The sequence below is a fragment of the Carassius carassius genome, chromosome 4 (genome assembly GCF_963082965.1).
Source record: "Carassius carassius chromosome 4, fCarCar2.1, whole genome shotgun sequence".
NCBI lineage: Eukaryota > Metazoa > Chordata > Actinopteri > Cypriniformes > Cyprinidae > Carassius > Carassius carassius.
In genome coordinates, this window is record NC_081758.1 from 22574224 (window position 1) to 22593285 (window position 19062).

Here is a 19062-nt window from a genome sequence, read left to right on the forward strand (position 1 = left end):
GATGTCAGTTTTCTCATGTGTTTGGACACTGGACAGACATTTATGCTTGTTCTTCAGTCCTGACATGTTTCCTTGTCCTTTGACTAACTTTAGAATAAAGGACCTAATTTCTTTAATGGATTTTTCAATGTGCAGCACAAAAAGAAAGTGAAGGCCAGACTCTAAACTCTGTGCTTTTGAGTGTAGCCTATCATACTGTTTGTCAGAAACATGCAACCTACAGTATACACCGTTTTATGCAAAAGATGCAGTCTTTTAATTAAATGTCCTTCAGCCTTGGGGGAAAAAAGACAATGTACTTTCTGCAGGTGATGCAGCTGGATAGCTGAAACCAGTATGTTTGACTTTAAACATTGTTGATGCAAATGCAGAAAATGAAATGCAGTGCAAAATAATGTGCAGAGTAATCGCTTTCACTGGATAAAATCCATCATGAGTTAACCACAAACCCCTTTTTTCTAAGCAGAAGGAAATCTAGTTTATGCTGAGTAGTACAGAGTTGTATGTATTTTGTTGTGTTGGTGGCCTAGTTAAGCATTTATGCTCAGACAGATTTGTATGTATGGAGTACAAGAGGAGTTATCTATAAGAAAATTGCATTTTATTTTTCTATAGATTGAAAGTGGATTAAGCCTTTAATATATATATATATACAACCCTTTTCAAAATAAGATCCAGAGAAAAATGTTAAAGTATCACAAATCCTGTATTTCTCACAATTTGTTGCTTCATTTGCAGATTAATACGGTAACATTTGTTAGAAGCCATGTTTTAATGCATATTTTTCATAGCTGATTTAAACGATTAAAGTTTTTAAGGTCACCATAATTGCAGTTTTGAAAAATGTGGAAATGTTCAGATTATCCAGGCTTATAATAATTATAATCTTGAAAATAGCTAATAAAATGTTTTGAATTACATTTTATCATTGTTATGTGCTTTCCATGTAGGAATGATTTCATTTTCGTAAATATATCCTCTGAAGTCTGGGTTTGTCATACAGTATGTGCAAATATTTTCTGCTGAAAGGCTTTGAAGGCTTTATCTCTTTTTGTCCCTATTAGAGTTTTCAATTGACCTTCATTGGCTCTTATCTGAGGCAATTTCCATTTTAATGACAGATTTTTGACTTGGGGGTAACCGATCTCTTTTTCTCGTGTGTTATTGTGGCATTTCACTTGACGCCATTAAGCATACTGAGAAGAGTGGTTTTACCCAGACCACTGTTTAATGTGTAGTTATGTGTTTTTTTGTTGTTGTTTTTTTTCAGTTGGGCCTTATATATTGAATATGATCAACCATTAGCATCACAATTATTTCCAAAGAGACACAAAAATGGATATATTCAGATGCTTTGAAACACCTTTAGCACTCTTTCTTCTCTATAAACATTCTCTTTCCTCTCACAGTGAGTTCATTTGATTAGATTTTTTTTTTCCTGGGAACACGAGAAAAGTCTCAGTTTTATTTTTAAAGCATAATCTCTTCATACAATGCTTCCCTTGAAAACCTTTTCTCCCGATGCCGTGTGTCAATCTTTCTTTGTGTCTCATTAGTCATGAACAAAGGCCCGACTCAACCCACCTGCTGTTTGCAATGGGCAATCATCAGGCTCAAGGTCTCAAAAGAGAGACATGTCACTCACACATAACAAGCTAATCAGCGAAGATCTTGGCGGCGAATTATGCGAAGGGACTTAGAATGGAAAAGGTGCTTGCCAAAAAGATTTTTAATGAACGCTTGGGTGCCTCTTGTGCTTTCATAAGCAGCTGTGTTTCTAAATTATGGGAAGCTTTACCAAAATAATAAGAGGATTCTAATTTGCACAAATCCTTGGTTAATTTGTATGAACTCTGTATCAGTCCTCTGAAATAAACAATAAGGGGGCTCTTTACATTTCTAAACTTTTAGTGATTAGTGACGTAGAAGTATTTCCTTTTGTTTTCATTTGACATCATAATGTTTATTTGTTTAAAATTTCACTAAATCCTAAAACTTTATGTCAGGGTTTCCATAAGATTCTGAATGCCAGATTTTTAGTGTGTGTTAGATCTTATATATTGAACACTATGATATTCTGACCTCTGCAACCTTCAGAGATTTCCATCTCTTGCCAGTGAGATTTTTTTATTCATTTTTTTAAATCTGCCATAAACGTAGCCGGAGGTTAGTCTTTTGTAATTATATGACGGCTCCAATACTCCAGTGAGCCTTCAAGAGCAAAACTTCATATTGGCTTTCTCTCAAGCCCTGTTTCAGGATATCAAGGTAATTTATCCTGAACTGTAAAAAAGCCATTCTACATTATTCTCTCCTTTTGTTTTATGAGGCATGTTCTGTGCATTAGCTGCCCCTGAGTCTGCTTGTCACACATTGTGAGAGAGGAGGACTCACAGCTGGGCAGGCCAGGGGTGAGCAGACGCAGTCAGGACATCAGATGGGACCACTCCGTCACCCTGACACTGATAAAATGGATGTCCGCTGGATGGAGTGGCTGCCTCTGTGCTGTCCACACTTTCACCAGCATCAACAGGCTATGTTAACCAAGGTCAGCTTTATGTAAGAGCTCGTGTGAAAGGAGATGTGCGTGATAATGTGGTAATATACCTCCTGTTTGGATAGTTGAAGTGCTTTTAAGAAAATATTTATATTAATTCTGTCAGCAAATTCCGACTCTGAAATACTCTGCATAGCTCTGTTTGACCCTAAAGAGGAAACACTTTGGTATTTGATTATCTACAAGTGTCTCCAAAAAAGAAGTTTTACTCCTTTATATAAACTTTCAAAGTCCCTCAAGTGAAAAAAGCATGTGTGTGTGTGTGTGTGTGTGTGTGTGTGTGTGTATATATATATATATATATATATATATATATATTAGCCAGTAAGACTACTATAGTTCAGACAAGTGGGCTGCTTCATTATGGCAAAAATCATAATCACAATTATTTTGGTCAATATTATATATATAAATATATCAGTGATGCGCGGGTCAGTGTATAAACAACCCGCACCAGCCCGATGTTTCCAACTAACCCGCCCGCTACTTGGACCACAAAAAAAAGAAAAAAGAAAAAAAAAATATTGAACCCGACCCGCTTCCTAGCCCGCATTTTTTAAAAGTAGTAAATGCGTCGCCCCTTTATATTAATTTAATTACGTAAATAGGCTATGGCCTACAGGATAATAAGCGTTATGACCGCACAGATAAGGCTTGCCACAAAGAACCGGTTAAAGTAATGATTATGAATGTGTCTAAATTAGCAAGGAGACATTTAATTGTTTAGTAATAAACTGGTGTTTTCTGTGTCGCTGCTAAGATGAAGTTGACGATGCAGACTTGCCATGAACGCCACAGAGAAATGCATTTCAAGCGTTCTGTAATATATTGCCTATATTTCTTTTTAAACCCACCGACTAAAAGATTAAGACATTACCTGACCCAAAATATCACCCAAAGTTTCTACAGCTTTTTTCTTAGCTATTTCAGAATCTGGAACAATGACTGGGGCTAACTTGTTACTGCAGTCAGTAGAGTGATATGAATGTGATGTACGGTATGATAAATGCTCGTCACTTCTGCTGTCATTTGGTTTATTGAAAACCGATTGCACTGATTTGCATGTTTCTTGATTGTGTGCTTTTTTTCTGTGGTACTCACATGCACCATGTCGCTTCACGTCGATATTCTCCACCATGTCCCACAGAAAAACTGCTTTTGAATAAAATGCAAAAAGCTCTCTCTGCTTCGCCATCTACAGGTCTTAACCAAGAGTATGTAGCGGTCCATTCGCTATTAAAAGTGCATCTTCTCTTTTTCGTGGCCACACTGGCCATGGCTGCTTAACCTGAGCGAACAGCGCGCGCGCTCTCCAATTTGAGATTGTTGAGGAGGCGTTCGTGCACCAGTCAACAGTTTGATTGACGTATGACTCAGCCTATCGACTAACGCTATTATTGCTCTCCTCTGCACTATTGGACATAAGTTAACAGTACGCCTATGGACGTATCCTTGTTTTTATTAGGCAGGGTCGAATGAAAAAGCGGGACAGATGCTCAATTTCCGTGAGGCGGGACAAAGGGTAAAACTGCTGTACAGTACAACGTAAAGCGGGACAGGTGGTCACTCTATAATCGCGCCAGTTATTCAGCCAATAAGTGTAGGCTTATGTATTTCAAAATTGTCTCTACTACTATATAAATTACAAAGGTTTAATTGGCATCTTTATTTCAAATGACCCGATCGACCGCGACCCGAATATCATTAAAAAAATTCTGGATGACTCGTAACGTGACCGCAGGCACCCGCTCATTTTGGATCAACCCGCGCATCACTGATATATATATATATATATATATATATATATATATATATATATATATATATATATATATATATATATATATATATATATATATATATATATATACACACACACACACAATTATTTAACCGAGTTAAAGTGCACACACACAGTAGTGAACATACACCTGGAGCAGTGGGCAGCCGTATTGGTGCGGTGCCTGGGGAACGATGCCTTGCTCAAGGGTCTCACCCCAGGCCTGGTATTGAGGGTGGAAGAGAGCGCTGGTTATTCGCTTCCCCTATTAACAATAACTGTGGGACCTGAGACTCGAACCCACAGCCTTCGGATTACAAGTCAGACTCTCTTTCTTTATTTAAAGATAGCAATATATATCAAATATATATTTTCTGTAGATAAGGTTGCTATGACATCTACATTTTAGATACCAGCAAAATGTCACAATTCTCAGAACTGCAGCAGAATACTAGGGTAACATTTTTAAGTAAAAAACTAAACAAAAAAGTCACAATTAAACAGTCTTTTAGTAATACAATAAAAACAAAAAAGCAAAGGAAAAATACAATAGAAAAAAAGACACAAATGAAACAAACAGTGCTTAAAATTTTCACTGCAAGTCTAAAGTTTTCAGCTAACCGCCTTCTACAGAAATGTAAAAATTTAAAGTAAAATAAAACCTAATCTTCACTGTAAGAAAGCGGCGGAATGGGCCACATATTGTTTTATCTCGATTATTGGATTTTCATAATTGCTGGAAGCCGAAATCAAAATTTTACAATTTTTCTATTTCAATTAATTGCACAGCTCTAATCGAACTAAAGAGGGGAAATCACATACTTCTTGTGCAGTCTTGTACTTAGCAAGAAACTGCCTCTAAGATGAATGGGAATGTCAGTGAATAGCTCTATCTAAGAATTATAGACCTTTTGTCTCTGTATGTTAAAATAATGCAGTGATGCTGTATAATTAAACACTGTGCTTCAGAATTAGATTTTTACATTTTATATTAGCCGCTGAACCAATGGTCATGTTGTATTAATTGATTGCATTAATTACAGCACTTCATTAGGTTTCTTTGCCATTAACTGCAATGATATACTGCTCATGTATGCCGATTTGATCCTCGACGTCCTTGACATTTGTGTCTTGCATGTAAATTATTTCACATTATCTTCTCAGTCTGGGGTATGGTTTGTTTGGTAGTTGCCATTAAACGGTTTAATGATGTCAGCACCCCCTCCCAACCATACCTATTTAATGAAAATGTTAAAAACACAAGCTACAGTCTTCCATTTGCCTTCTATGGTTGCTTTTAGTTTAATCTAATCTGATATGATTTCTATCCAGGGAGTATTGGATAAAATTGGTTTGTAATGTTTGTCAAATTTGAAAGCAAATAAAATATTTATGGATCAACACAATCGGATACAATAATAAAATTTCTTATTATAAGTGTTGACAAATTGAGCATTCACTTAAATTAAAGAATACATTGAGACTAAATGATTTAAACTTATTTCTGCTCAATCTGTTAAACTCACCACAGTCACAAAATCTTAGCGTTAACAACTGTGTTTTGGGATTTCACATGTTGTTTTGCTGCTGTTGCTAAAGTTACAAAAAAGCTACAAATAAGAATACAAATGACACACTTTGGATATCTGCCTGGTGTATTGTTGTTGTAGATTCACCACCACTTTTTTATCCCCTCATTTCTTTTAAACAGAAATGTAAGATCAGGCTAGTTGTCATCCGCTATGTCCTTGAGATACTGTAGCTGCTACTCACGGGTTATGAATACCTAATAAAGCCCAGCTTCTATAAAAAGATGCATGAAAAGTGCTATACTGCAATAATGAAAAAACGAAAGTTTAAAAGTGGCAACAATGATCCTTATCTTGGATATACAATATATGATTTTAGGCACAATTTTCACTCACTGTTTTCTGGAGGTCGCCATTAAAGTGATTAAAGTGAAATTCTTATTAGACTGAATTTAAAATATTTCTATATACATTTTGGTGTTGAATGAATCTCATTGGTGTTGTATTGCTCTCACTTCATCTGCACTTCGTGACAAATTGTTTCCCTGCGTTGGATGCAGTGCATTCTTGGTTTCTCCGTGAAAGACACATGCAGTGGTTTAAAAAATGAGGCATCTGATAATTTGGCCAAAATGAGGCACAGTTTGTAACAGCCTTTATGTCGAGAGTCCACTTAAGATGTCTTAAAATGACATCCAGGTTAGCTTTTTGAACAAAACCAATACGTTTGATTCCCTGCATGCAGATTTCAGTCCCATGAACCTTTTGCACGTGATCACCCATGTTAGCCAAAGACCAGGAGAGCTCTCTCCCAAATACAAACACGCACACTTGCTTTACCTAGAGGAGGCGTTTAGCCTCTCAGGCTGCTGCAGTCACAATGGAGTATGACAATGATTCTGTAGACCAGCCCAGAAACATGCACGTAGCAGGCTGCTGTGGTAGCTAGGCAACCGGGCTCCCTTCATAATGAAGAACTCTTGTGACGTGTTTCTGTTAGCAACTGTCTGTCCTCTCTCATGATTTGTGCATGGATCTCGATCTCAGATATTGAGTTTAATGATGACTTTACATGGCTACAATTTTCTGTTCCATTGTGTAATATTTTTGGATCCTAATGGTTTATTTTTAAATTTATATTTGCCTATTAGGTCAATTAAATGTCTGCTCTTATGGAAAGTTCCATCATCTTTGATGTGTTGGAGCAGGTGTTGTTAGCCCAGGCCCTATGTTATTTCTACGTCAGTTGAATAAATTCTCTCTAGAGTCGAATCAACTCAGCCAGGTAATTGCTTTGTCCCACCAATAAAGAGAGTGGTGGTCTCTGGTTCAGGTCAGTGTTTAAATCTTTAGACATGAATTAAGTGAGCTTGTCAAAATGGTTTGTGTGTGTACGAGGGGTAATTTTTGGTTCTGTGAGGAGGCATCATGATTTGAGTCCGTTAAGGTATTTTTGTGTGTGTTTGTGCAGCTGGTGAACTGCACGCTGTGAGCAGCGACACACTCACTTGCAGAATCTGTTTATGAGCCTCGTCTTTGGAAAGAAAATCCAAGTTTTTATATCACATCACATATCATGTTTTCAATGTGACATACAGGTACAACTTACTCAAGAAAAAAAAAAGAAGAAGAAGAAGCCGCTCCCACGGATTATTTAAACTGGAATTAGATTTTGGCCATATTTTTTCCCTGGTTTACAGTCAGAGCCATTCTGCAGGTTTTGAGCAGTATAATTTGATAGATTTCACAAATGAATTGTGTAGTCTAGTGTATAATTAGATAGAGACTATCCAGCCAGCACAGCTGATTTTATGACTTATTTGGCATCTGTCCTGCATCTCTAAGCAAGGAGGTTCATGTTTCTGAGTGAGAGTGTGTTTGGAACAACTTCCAAGTCTGGTAGTGTGTGATCCTCAATCGTTGATGTCCAGTTTTTCTCTGTAACAGTTCACAAAATTGTAAGTGTGATGCCAAGTGTTTTCAAAATCTGTTAAGGTATGTTGTGTAGTTGTGTCGTGTATTCTGGCTTTTAGAAACATAAACATCTCATAAAGCATAAAAAATATTGCAATTTTAACATTAGGACTACCCCCCCCCCCCCTTTTTTTTTCCATACTGCCCCAATGATTATTTTTTAGATGAAGTTGATGGTCGATGGTTACTGACCCAATTTGAGTATTAACAATTTATTTTGCAAGAACACACACTGTATCCTGTGCTCTCAGGGTACAAAAGCTGTCACTGGGGTGGTACCTTTCAAAATGTACACCTTTTTTACAACCCGAATTCCGGAAAAGTTGGGACGTTTTTTAAATTTTAATAAAATGAAAACTAAAAGACTTTCAAATCACATGAGCCAATATTTTATTCACAATAGAACATAGATAACATAGCAAATGTTTAAACTGAGAAAGTTTACAATTTTATGCACAAAATGAGCTCATTTCAATTTTGATTTCTGCTACAGGTCTCAAAATAGTTGGGACGGGGCATGTTTACCATGGTGTAGCATCTCCTTTTCTTTTCAAAACAGTTTGAAGACGTCTGGGCATTGAGGCTATGAGTTGCTGGAGTTTTGCTGTTGGAATTTGGTCCCATTCTTGCCTTTTATAGATTTCCAGCTGCTGAAGAGTTCGTGGTCGTCTTTGACGTATTTTTCGTTTAATGATGCGCCAAATGTTCTCTATAGGTGAAAGATCTGGACTGCAGGCAGGCCAGGTTAGCACCCGGACTCTTCTACGACGAAGCCATGCTGTTGTTATAGCTGCAGTATGTGGTTTTGCATTGTCCTGCTGAAATAAACAAGGCCTTCCCTGAAATAGACGTTGTTTGGAGGGAAGCATATGTTGCCCTAAAACCTTTATATACCTTTCAGCATTCACAGAGCCTTCCAAAACATGCAAGCTGCCCATACCGTATGCACTTATGCACCCCCATACCATCAGAGATGCTGGCTTTTGAACTGAACGCTGATAACATGCTGGAAGGTCTCCCTCCTCTTTAGCCCGGAGGACACGGCGTCCGTGATTTCCAACAAGAATGTCAAATTTGGACTCGTCTGACCATAAAACACTATTCCACTTTGAAATAGTCCATTTTAAATGAGCCTTGGCCCACAGGACACGACGGCGCTTCTGGACCATGTTCACATATGGCTTCCTTTTTGCATGATAGAGCTTTAGTTGGCATCTGCTGATGGCACGGCGGATTGTGTTTACCGACAGTGGTTTCTGAAAGTATTCCTGGGCCCATTTAGTAATGTCATTGACACAATCATGCCGATGAGTGATGCAGTGTCGTCTGAGAGCCCGAAGACCACGGGCATCCAATAAAGGTCTCCGGCCTTGTCCCTTACGCACAGAGATTTCTCCAGTTTCTCTGAATCTTTTGATGATGTTATGCACTGTAGATGATGAGATTTCCAAAGCCTTTGCAATTTGACATTGAGGAACATTGTTTTTAAAGTTTTCCACAATTTTTTTACGCAGTCTTTCACAGATTGGAGAGCCTCTGCCCATCTTTACTTCTAAGAGACTCTACTTCTCTAAGACAAAGCTTTTATAGCTAATCATGTTACAGACCTGATATCAATTAACTTAATTAATCACTAGATGTTCTCCCAGCTGAATCTTTTTAAAACTGCTTGCTTTTTTAGCCATTTGTTGCCCCCGTGCCAACTTTTTTGAGACCTGTAGCAGGCATTACATTTTAAATGAGCTAATTAAGTGGATAAAAGTGTAAACTTTCTCAGTTTAAACATTTGCTATGTTATCTATGTTCTATTGTGAATAAAATATTGGCTCATGTGATTTGAAATTCCTTTAGTTTTCATTTTATTAAAATTTAAAAAACGTCCCAACTTTTCCGGAATTCTGGTTGTACTTAAAGGGTGCATTTTAGTACCTTTTGAAAGGGTACTGCCCCAGTGACAGCTTTTGCACCTTTTTTCTGGTAGTGTGTATTGAATACAACTCTAGGAAAACAACTTTACTGTCAAATGTTGTAATGTTTTTTGTTCAAATGACCTTTGTGTGGTGTCCATGTTTGATTTGTGTTCAAACTGTCATGCAGTTTATAATACTTCTACAAATTTCAGTCCAGATTATACTCACTGTTCTCTGAACCATTTTTGAGAGTGAGAAAGCAAAGTCTTTTTAAGCTTTGTATGTCTTTGTGTGTATACTAGAGCAATAAATTCTCTCTTTTTTTCCCTCCACAGTGCAGGAGTCAGCCGCACATCGGACTGAGGCATGTCACCAAACAACGGGTATGTTCTCCATCTGAAAGAATATTAAAATTGCCTACATGAACAAAAGTGTAATGGTTCTAGAACAACATGAAGGTAAATAAATGATGACCGAATTGACTTTCTTGAGTGAAGTATCCATTTAAGGTTGCATACAGGTATTTTAGAGAAAATGACACGCAGCTTTAAGACTCCTCAGAATATTTGTTTGCTTAAAAGCGACATCTAATCATTTCTCACTTCAAGCTGTTTTATAACATTGCCTGTCTAATACAGAGTTAAAGAAGGTTTTTTTTAACACCTGTGTGAACAGCGTGACACCACAGCACTTCATACAGTGAGTCTGTAGCCTGATCCACTGTCCCTGTCCTGCAGACAATACAGCAGTGATGGGGGATCAGGCACAAGCTCTCCATCAAAGCCCAGAGCTCTTCCCTGTCCCCATTAACACAGGGACCTCAGTGGCCCCCACACACTCCACCATCAGCCCGGCACTGGAGGCAAGGCTTTGATCGTTGTGCACATAGAGAGTCACGGTCCTTCTGAAGAGAGCGTCTAGGAATGCTTAAACATGACTTTCATCTTCCCAAATTCAGATTCTCTTTTTGTCAGCATGTGCTCCACTTGTTCTCAAGGCAGCCATGCCCAGGCTCAACCGCAGCCGGGTCGACTGGGTTTATCTGACTCTTTGATACTATGCATTTGATGCCAGTTTTTTTTTCTGAGGCCAGCAGCTGAGTTCAGAAAGAAAGAATTAAATGGGAATGTGGTGGATGGATCGTGTTGCAAAAGCTTTTGATGAGACTCGTCTGACTTTTACACTTGGCTCCCAAAGCCAAATTGTAATAAAAGCACTTCATTAAGAAGTGACATGAAGGGGCATTTATGCAGTGACAACAACAATTAGATCCATGAAATCAGCCTCAAACTTTAATTACTCTGAAGTTTTAAGTAAAAAAAAAGTTCTCTCAGAAGGTAAACAAGAACTGTGGCCTGGGTGTTTGAGATTAGCATTGCAGGGTCTCGTGTTTCATTGTGTAGCTCCTTTGACATCAAAAGACTCCTTGGAGTGGACTTGTGTTTTTGCCAGTGAAAATCAGCTTGACTGCTTTACGCTTGTGTGATCAAAACATATTCCTCTGTAATCAAGGGAAAACAAAGCTTTTGATTTAAAATATGTATATTTTATACTTCAACAGGACCATGAAAAGAACAACACAAAAGCTTCGATGTGGTCCGTTCACATCTAAATAATGACACTTTGCACTCAACTAATAAAGAGGTTAGTGGGCACATAAGGAAAAGTATAGCATCATACTAGCTACAGCTGCAACATCTTTAACACATGTTAAAATGACAGCACAGACAAATGCAATACATCACTACCAAAGGTTGCTGAACGCAAAATAACTGTATCGACCCGTCACTGGAACTTTGATTGGCCTTAAAACATTAGCATGTCTGCAAGGAGCATAAATCAGGCCTGCGCTCTACACAAACGTGCTGCAGTGAGATACTAAAAATGGGAAAGGTATTGATTTTTTTCCTCCTCAATGTCACAAGAGGATGAGAATTTAACGGACCCTCATTATGTCCCTGCATGCAGTTGTTGCGTTTCACACAGATTTCTGCCAAGACTCTACTCCAGTTGATTAAGAATTGGATGGCCGGCTTGATTAGCTTGCAATGAGTTCTGACCTGTGTGAGATTCCATGCCAGAGTGAAACTGTCTGCCCAATACACATTATTTGTGTTTGACTGGTTTTAGAATCACTCATTTTGATCGTAATTCTGTACTCGCAGGCAAATGCATTGAGTGGCAAGAAAAAAATCTGATTAATTCATTATATCTATATCTATATCTATATATCTATATATATATATCTACCCTGTATATATATATATATACAAGAAAAAATCTGATTAATTCACTATATATATATATATATATATATATATATTTGCATTTGGAATTGTGATTACAAGACAACATAATGTTATAATATATAATTCACATTATATTGCCAGTAATGTATTAAGGAATCTGTTGATTTCATTTAGTCTGACATGTATGCCTTCACTAGAAGGCAATGAAGTATAATTAATAGTTAATAAAAGTAATAATTATATTTCATCTGTTCAAAAGTTTGGGTTTATTACTGTGTAGTACTATTAAAATTAATATTATTTGAATTTCTATGCAAACTTTCTATTTCAAACTTTTGTTACGCCTTCGTCTGTTGTTTCCTGTCTAGCACTGTTACTTATTGTCTGTATTTAATATCTGTTTACTGTTCTACTTGCATAATATTTTTGTCATTTCTGCACTGCAGTTTCCTGAAGGAACCATATTTCTTTTTCCTCTGTAGTGTGTTAACCATGACCGTAAAGCTGACTTTGATTTTGAACATGCATTGTGCTAATGAGTTTGGGTTTTGGGTCTCAGATAGAACTGAAAAGATTTTATGCTCATAAAAAGATATGACTGAGGAGAGATTCCAGAACTACTTTTTTTTTCTTCTCTCTTTAGCAATTAGAGGTGCTGGAATCTGAGATGAATCTGAGATGCTGCTGAAGCACTCACACACACACACACACACACACACACACACACACACACACACACACACACACATACCCCTTGGTGTTTTCAATAGCAGCTGGTCACACTAAAGTGTGAGTTTGAGCTCACCTTTGACCCAACATAAACACGGCTGAAATTATCACACTCTGGGTCATACTGAGTAACTGTAAGCAGCTGAGTCTCCTGTTCTTATTTCTTTTACTTCAAAAGCACAGCTCTCTAGAAGAGGCAGCACTGTCATTTTTAGCAGCATGCATACCAGAATGCAGCTTTTTGTTAAGTGTTATGTATTGGATACGGTCTGAAGGTAACTTAAATGCCTGATGTGCATGACCCACTACTGGTTGAATGTTTTGTAGAAATACTCTATTTGCTGGTGGAAAAATTCCCATGATTATTCGATTCAGTCTGAAATTGTCTGATAGTAGAGTTAACAAGGTAAGGTGGAGTAATATACACAACTGTTTTTTGTTGTTTGATTTTTTTTGAAAGTCTATACCAAAGTCTGTTTTGTTAACCAAGGATGCATCTATCTGATTAAAATACAGGAAGAAGAGTATTATTTTGTACTATTATTACTTTTTAAAATAACTGTTTTATTATTTAAATATATTTTAAAATACAGTTTATTTCTGTCATGGAAAAGCTGAGTTTTCAGCAGTTGTCAGTGTCACATGATTATTCAGAAATCATTCTGATATGCTGATTTGGTGCTCAAGAAAAATGTATTATTATTATTATTGAAAACCGTTCAGTATTAATATTTTGTGAAAATATATATTTCTTCAGGTTTCTTTGAATGCAATGTTCAAAAGAACATTTATTTAGCAGACATCTTTTGTAAAAATCAATCTTTTGATTGATTTAATGTATCCTTACTGAATAAAATGTATATTTTAAGTGGATGTTTGAGTGGGCTGTTTCTGCTCTAAACTTTCAGGCTCTAGCACTAAGCTTTTTCTAAGATTTTGTGTTCACACGTTTTCAGAAATATCTTTAGTTTGAGTAGCACGATTGCTATGTTAATCGATGTATGAATCCCAGAATAGAAACAACACGTCAGGATGACTAATCGACAACTTTCAATCCGGCTAGACTTCCTTCAACTCTCTGCTCTCAGACAGAGATTTATGAGTCAATGTTGTGGATTGATTCAGATCTGTCTGTCTAAAGTCTAAATCTGAAATAAACTGGAGATCCATTCATTTGAGAAATCGTTCTTTGACCCTTTACCCTTTTTACGGTTAATTCCATTCACATAGTATACATTTCACTCAAGCCCATCAAGCTTGTTCAAGGATCACATAGTTAAAAGCAGCCAATAAATCATTTATTTAAAACATTCAGAATGAGCTTGTAATCAACCTGATGAGTTGAGTTTGTTTTGACAGTTTAATCGGCAGTCGAAGGAGGATGATTTCATATGCTTGTCTTGCTTGTCACTATATTTGCAGAGTTAATAGTTGATTCTTGAATTATAGGGAGTGCAGTTTCCTGAGATAAAATGTAGGTGAGCATCTGTTTTTCACACAGACGTCAGTGTGACAGACGAGGCAATCATCTGTGTGATTAGAGGGGTCTGGTGCACCTGTGGCAGCAGCATGAATTCCCCCAGTGTTTCCATTAAAGCAAAAACCTCAGTAGACAATGTTTGGCTTCTACAGTGCCAGGGACTTATGTTCCAATGAGCAAACTGTGTGTGAAATGTCTGGTTCCTAACACCTGAGGACGGTGGGTTCCTGTTGTACCCTTCAGACCGTGTTGTTTGCATGGCTGAAGATCACGAAGATTCCCAGAATACATGAATCTTGCCTTAGAGCAGGCCTGGATATGCTTGGCAGTTGTTGAAGCAAACACAAGGCATTAAAGCCAAGTCCTCTATTATTAAGAAGCACGGTGGCTTGAAATTTACATAAAACACTAAATTTGTTAACATTAACACTTTAGGCATCATGATTTAATTAACAGTATTTTTTTTACAGCCGATATTGTTCATGTTATATTGTAGATATATGCATATATTTCTATTGATCTATCTATCTATTTATTTATATGTAGATGTCAAGTGCTGCGAAAGTTGATTGTTGTTATTTCATGTTAGCTATCGCATTTACTAATGATAACCTTGTTGTAAAGTGTTACCATTCATCATGATCTTGACAATATGGTATTAAAACAGGATGTGGGACTGAAGACAGATTATAATTAATAAGCCGATGAATGATCCAGCCCTCAGTTCCTCCATGAGATCACATTCTTTCCAGCTGTGCCAAACTCCAAACATCCTTCCGATTAAGTCAACATGGATTACCTTTCTGACCCAGCCAACTACAATAAATGCAAGACAGGACTTGCAACTCAAGTAGTTTGCAGGGGAGGAACGAGTGTTAGTGTAGTCCATTATGAATCCAGCTATTGTATTAGTGGATTGGTTTTAATTACATGCATGACTTGTTTTGCTGCCTATTCTGTCATTTTCTCATTCTCTGCCGGAGCCACCGGGTGCTGTAACGCAGCACTGTTGTTTTGTTAATTGCTTTGGATCACTGACCGATGAACTTGTATGGCGAGATGCTTTCCGCCATGTTTGTCTTATGTGTTATTTGAAGGTCTAGACTTTAATTAGCCAAACGAGCTGCTCTTTCTTCTATATGTCTATATTACAGTCACACGATTTCCATTCTTCTTAGACGCATAGACACCTGCTCACACGAGTAATGAATTCCGCTCTTTTATAATGGTCATTATTCCATAACTATATTCAATAAATAACACCAGGGTTGTTAGAGTCGAAGTGTCCTGTGTTCTTATTTGACATCTTGTAGTAGTAAATTAATCTACTGCAGTAACTGAAATCTGTAACACTAGTAAATCAGTCTTATTTATTAAATATTTTCTCAAAGGTTGATGTTGGGCCATAATGGTTGCTTAATTATGCAATGGTTTAATAAAGCTGCACATATTGAATTGTCAGCATCTCTCTTGCCAGTTTTATCATCGAGTCCATGTTACTTTTGCAACAGGTCATGTGTAAATATCTTGACACATTCTAAGGATTGGAAATTATATGGATATTAGGACAGGGTCCATAATATTGTTCTGATGTATGTTGGCTGTGCTGTAAAAATGCTTCTGTGGTTTGCAAAATATGATTTAATAAATAATTATGCAAAACTCTGTTAAGGCAAACAATAATGCAATGGTCAACAATCTTGAAGCTTTAATATCCTGAAAATGTTGTGTAAATAAGTTGGTGTGAATAGTGTGATTATGTCCTGTTCTGTTGTAACTGGTTTGGGTGCAGCTTGAGCCCTTCTGTAACTTGAGTTTGTCATAACTAACTTTTATCTAAAGACTTTGTATTAGCTTTGAATCTGGCTTGTCTTTGAGCCATCTGAATGGCCTGTGATCATGACAACCGTCATGTGATATTTATACATCCTCATTTAATGTAGAAGGAAACTTAAACTTGCTACAGTTTCCACATGACCTGTGTGTCAACTTTTGTGTTCCTCTATTGATTGATTAATTTTCTACTTTCTTTTGCAGCCTACCATATTTGGGACACTGATTGAAAAGCCGCTGGGGGATCACAATGCAGTAAGCAAATCATATGCTCTTTATTCTGTATGCTTGAAGAATAAAAGATGTATTAGATCAAATGTGGTATTGACACATTCCTCTGCGTGTTTATTTCTGCACCAAGTTCGAAACATTGCAACAAAACGGCAGTTTTTTTTGTAACTGAAAAGGTAGCTTTCCATTTACACAAATACTCATTTTTGTAAACCCAAAATTTGTGTTTTACCTTTGAAATGAATACAGTCTTTTTGCTCAACAAATTTTATTGTCATCCAGTTTCAATAATCAGCATAATGCCTGAATATTTCAACAGAGGCATTTAATGGTCCTCTTATCAAATTAACTACAACCCGAATTCCGGAAAAGTTGGGACGTTTTTTAAATTTTAATAAAATGAAAACTATATGACTTTCAAATCACATGAGCCAATATTTTATTCACAATAGAACATAGATAACATAGCAAATGTTTAAACTGAGAAAGTTTACAATTTTATGCACAAAATGAGCTCATTTCAATTTTGATTTCTGCTACAGGTCTCAAAATAGTTGGGACGGGGCATGTTTACCATGGTGTAGCATCTCCTTTTCTTTTCAAAACAGTTTGAAGACGTCTGGGCATTGAGGCTATGAGTTGCTGGAGTTTTGCTGTTGGAATTTGGTCCCATTCTTGCCTTATATAGATTTCCAGCTGCTGAAGAGTTCGTGGTCGTCTTTGACGTATTTTTCGTTTAATGATGCGCCAAATGTTCTCTATAGGTGAAAGATCTGGACTGCAGGCAGGCCAGGTTAGCACCCGGACTCTTCTACGACGAAGCCATGCTGTTGTTATAGCTGCAGTATGTGGTTTTGCATTGTCCTGCTGAAATAAACAAGGCCTTCCCTGAAATAGACGTTGTTTGGAGGGAAGCATATGTTGCTCTAAAACCTTTATATACCTTTCAGCATTCACAGAGCCTTCCAAAACATGCAAGCTGCCCATACCGTATGCACTTATGCACCCCCATACCATCAGAGATGCTGGCTTTTGAACTGAACGCTGATAACATGCTGGAAGGTCTGCCTCCTCTTTAGCCCGGAGGACACGGCGTCCGTGATTTCCAACAAGAATGTCAAATTTGGACTCGTCTGACCATAAAACACTATTCCACTTTGAAATAGTCCATTTTAAATGAGCCTTGGCCCACAGGACACGACGGCGCTTCTGGACCATGTTCACATATGGCTTCCTTTTTGCATGATAGAGCTTTAGTTGGCATCTGCTGATGGCACGGCGGATTGTGTTTACCGACAGTGGTTTCTGAAAGTATTCCTGGGCCCATTTAGTAATGTCATTGACACAATCATGCCGATGAGTGATGCAGTGTCGTCTGAGAGCCCGGAGACCACGGGCATCCAATAAAGGTCTCCGGCCTTGTCCCTTACGCACAGAGATTTCTCCAGTTTCTCTGAATCTTTTGATGATGTTATGCACTGTAGATGATGAGATTTGCAAAGCCTTTGCAATTTGACGTTGAGGAACATTGTTTTTAAAGTTTTCCACAATTTTTTTACGCAGTCTTTCACAGATTGGAGAGCCTCTGCCCATCTTTACTTCTGAGAGACTTTGCTTCTCTAAGACAAAGCTTTTATAGCTAATCATGTTACAGACCTGATATCAATTAACTTAATTAATCACTAGATGTTCTCCCAGCTGAATCTTTTCAAAACTGCTTGCTTTTTTAGCCATTTGTTGCCCCCGTGCCAACTTTTTTGAGACCTGTAGCAGGCATTAAATTTTAAATGAGCTAATTAAGTGGATAAAAGTGTAAAATTTCTCAGTTTAAACATTTGCTACGTTATCTATGTTCTATTGTGAATAAAATATTGGCTCATGGGATTTGAAATTCCTTTAGTTTTAATTTTATTAAAATTTAAAAAACGTCCCAACTTTTCCGGAATTCGGGTTGTACATCAGATAGAGTTGATAGAGAATCAGGAGGAGGAATACAAAGCGTGCCAAGTAGCAAATGACTTATTTAGGTGCATATGGAGCCAAGTGCATGAGAAAAAGGCAGCGACATCCTTCATTCAACAGAAATAATCAATTTGTCATATTGCCACTTACTTGCCCTATGGTTGGTTGTGTTATTCTTCAATGATCTGTCATTTATGTGTAAAGATAAAGGCCAGGAGTAGTACAGGATGCAAATGAAAAAATGAACATTTGCCCATGTTTTGTGTTTGGTATTTACAAATGTTTTTTTTTTATTAACTTATTCAAAATTTGCCTGCATTTTCTTATGAGAGCTCATCTGTTTTTGATTAACTTAATTTATTAAAAAACTCAATTTATTAATGAAGTACTGCAAACTAGTATTCAATATTCAAGTGGGTGACATTCATTTAGGTTTATGTTTAGGTGTGCAGGGCCATGCAGCAGACTAACAGTTGTTCTTTGAAGCAACTCTTTCTCTGTCCTGAGGATGCTAACAGTTGGAGATCATATTGTATTCAGTAAAGTTTTGGGCACACATGCTTTCTCTGCCTAATGAAACCTGGGAGAATCTAGCTTGCCCACAGACACACAGGAGGATCAAGGCCTAATATTATGCTAACGAATGCGTGTCGAACAATGGCTTTCTCCACGGGACTGTGCACCAGAGCCAGTCGACACATGAGATCAGTGCAGAAGGCTTTAACTCCAATAAGATGAGCTTTAAGGATTAATACAATTACAGTGTGCCAAAGCCAAATAGATTTTTTGCAGTGAAAAAAAAACTCCTCTTTAGATTGATTGTCTTTG

General features: G+C 37.3%; 1 protein-coding gene across 1 annotated transcript in view; it reads left to right on the forward strand.

Annotated features, from left to right (window-relative positions):
• Positions 1-19062, forward strand: part of LOC132139511 (ras-GEF domain-containing family member 1B-A-like) — a 70380-nt gene that overhangs the window by 9300 nt on the left and 42018 nt on the right. The window contains exons 2-3 of the mRNA XM_059547915.1: positions 10086-10133; positions 16246-16296. Of these exons, the coding sequence (XP_059403898.1) occupies positions 10086-10133; positions 16246-16296 (99 nt within the window). The remainder of the gene's footprint in view (positions 1-10085; positions 10134-16245; positions 16297-19062) is intronic.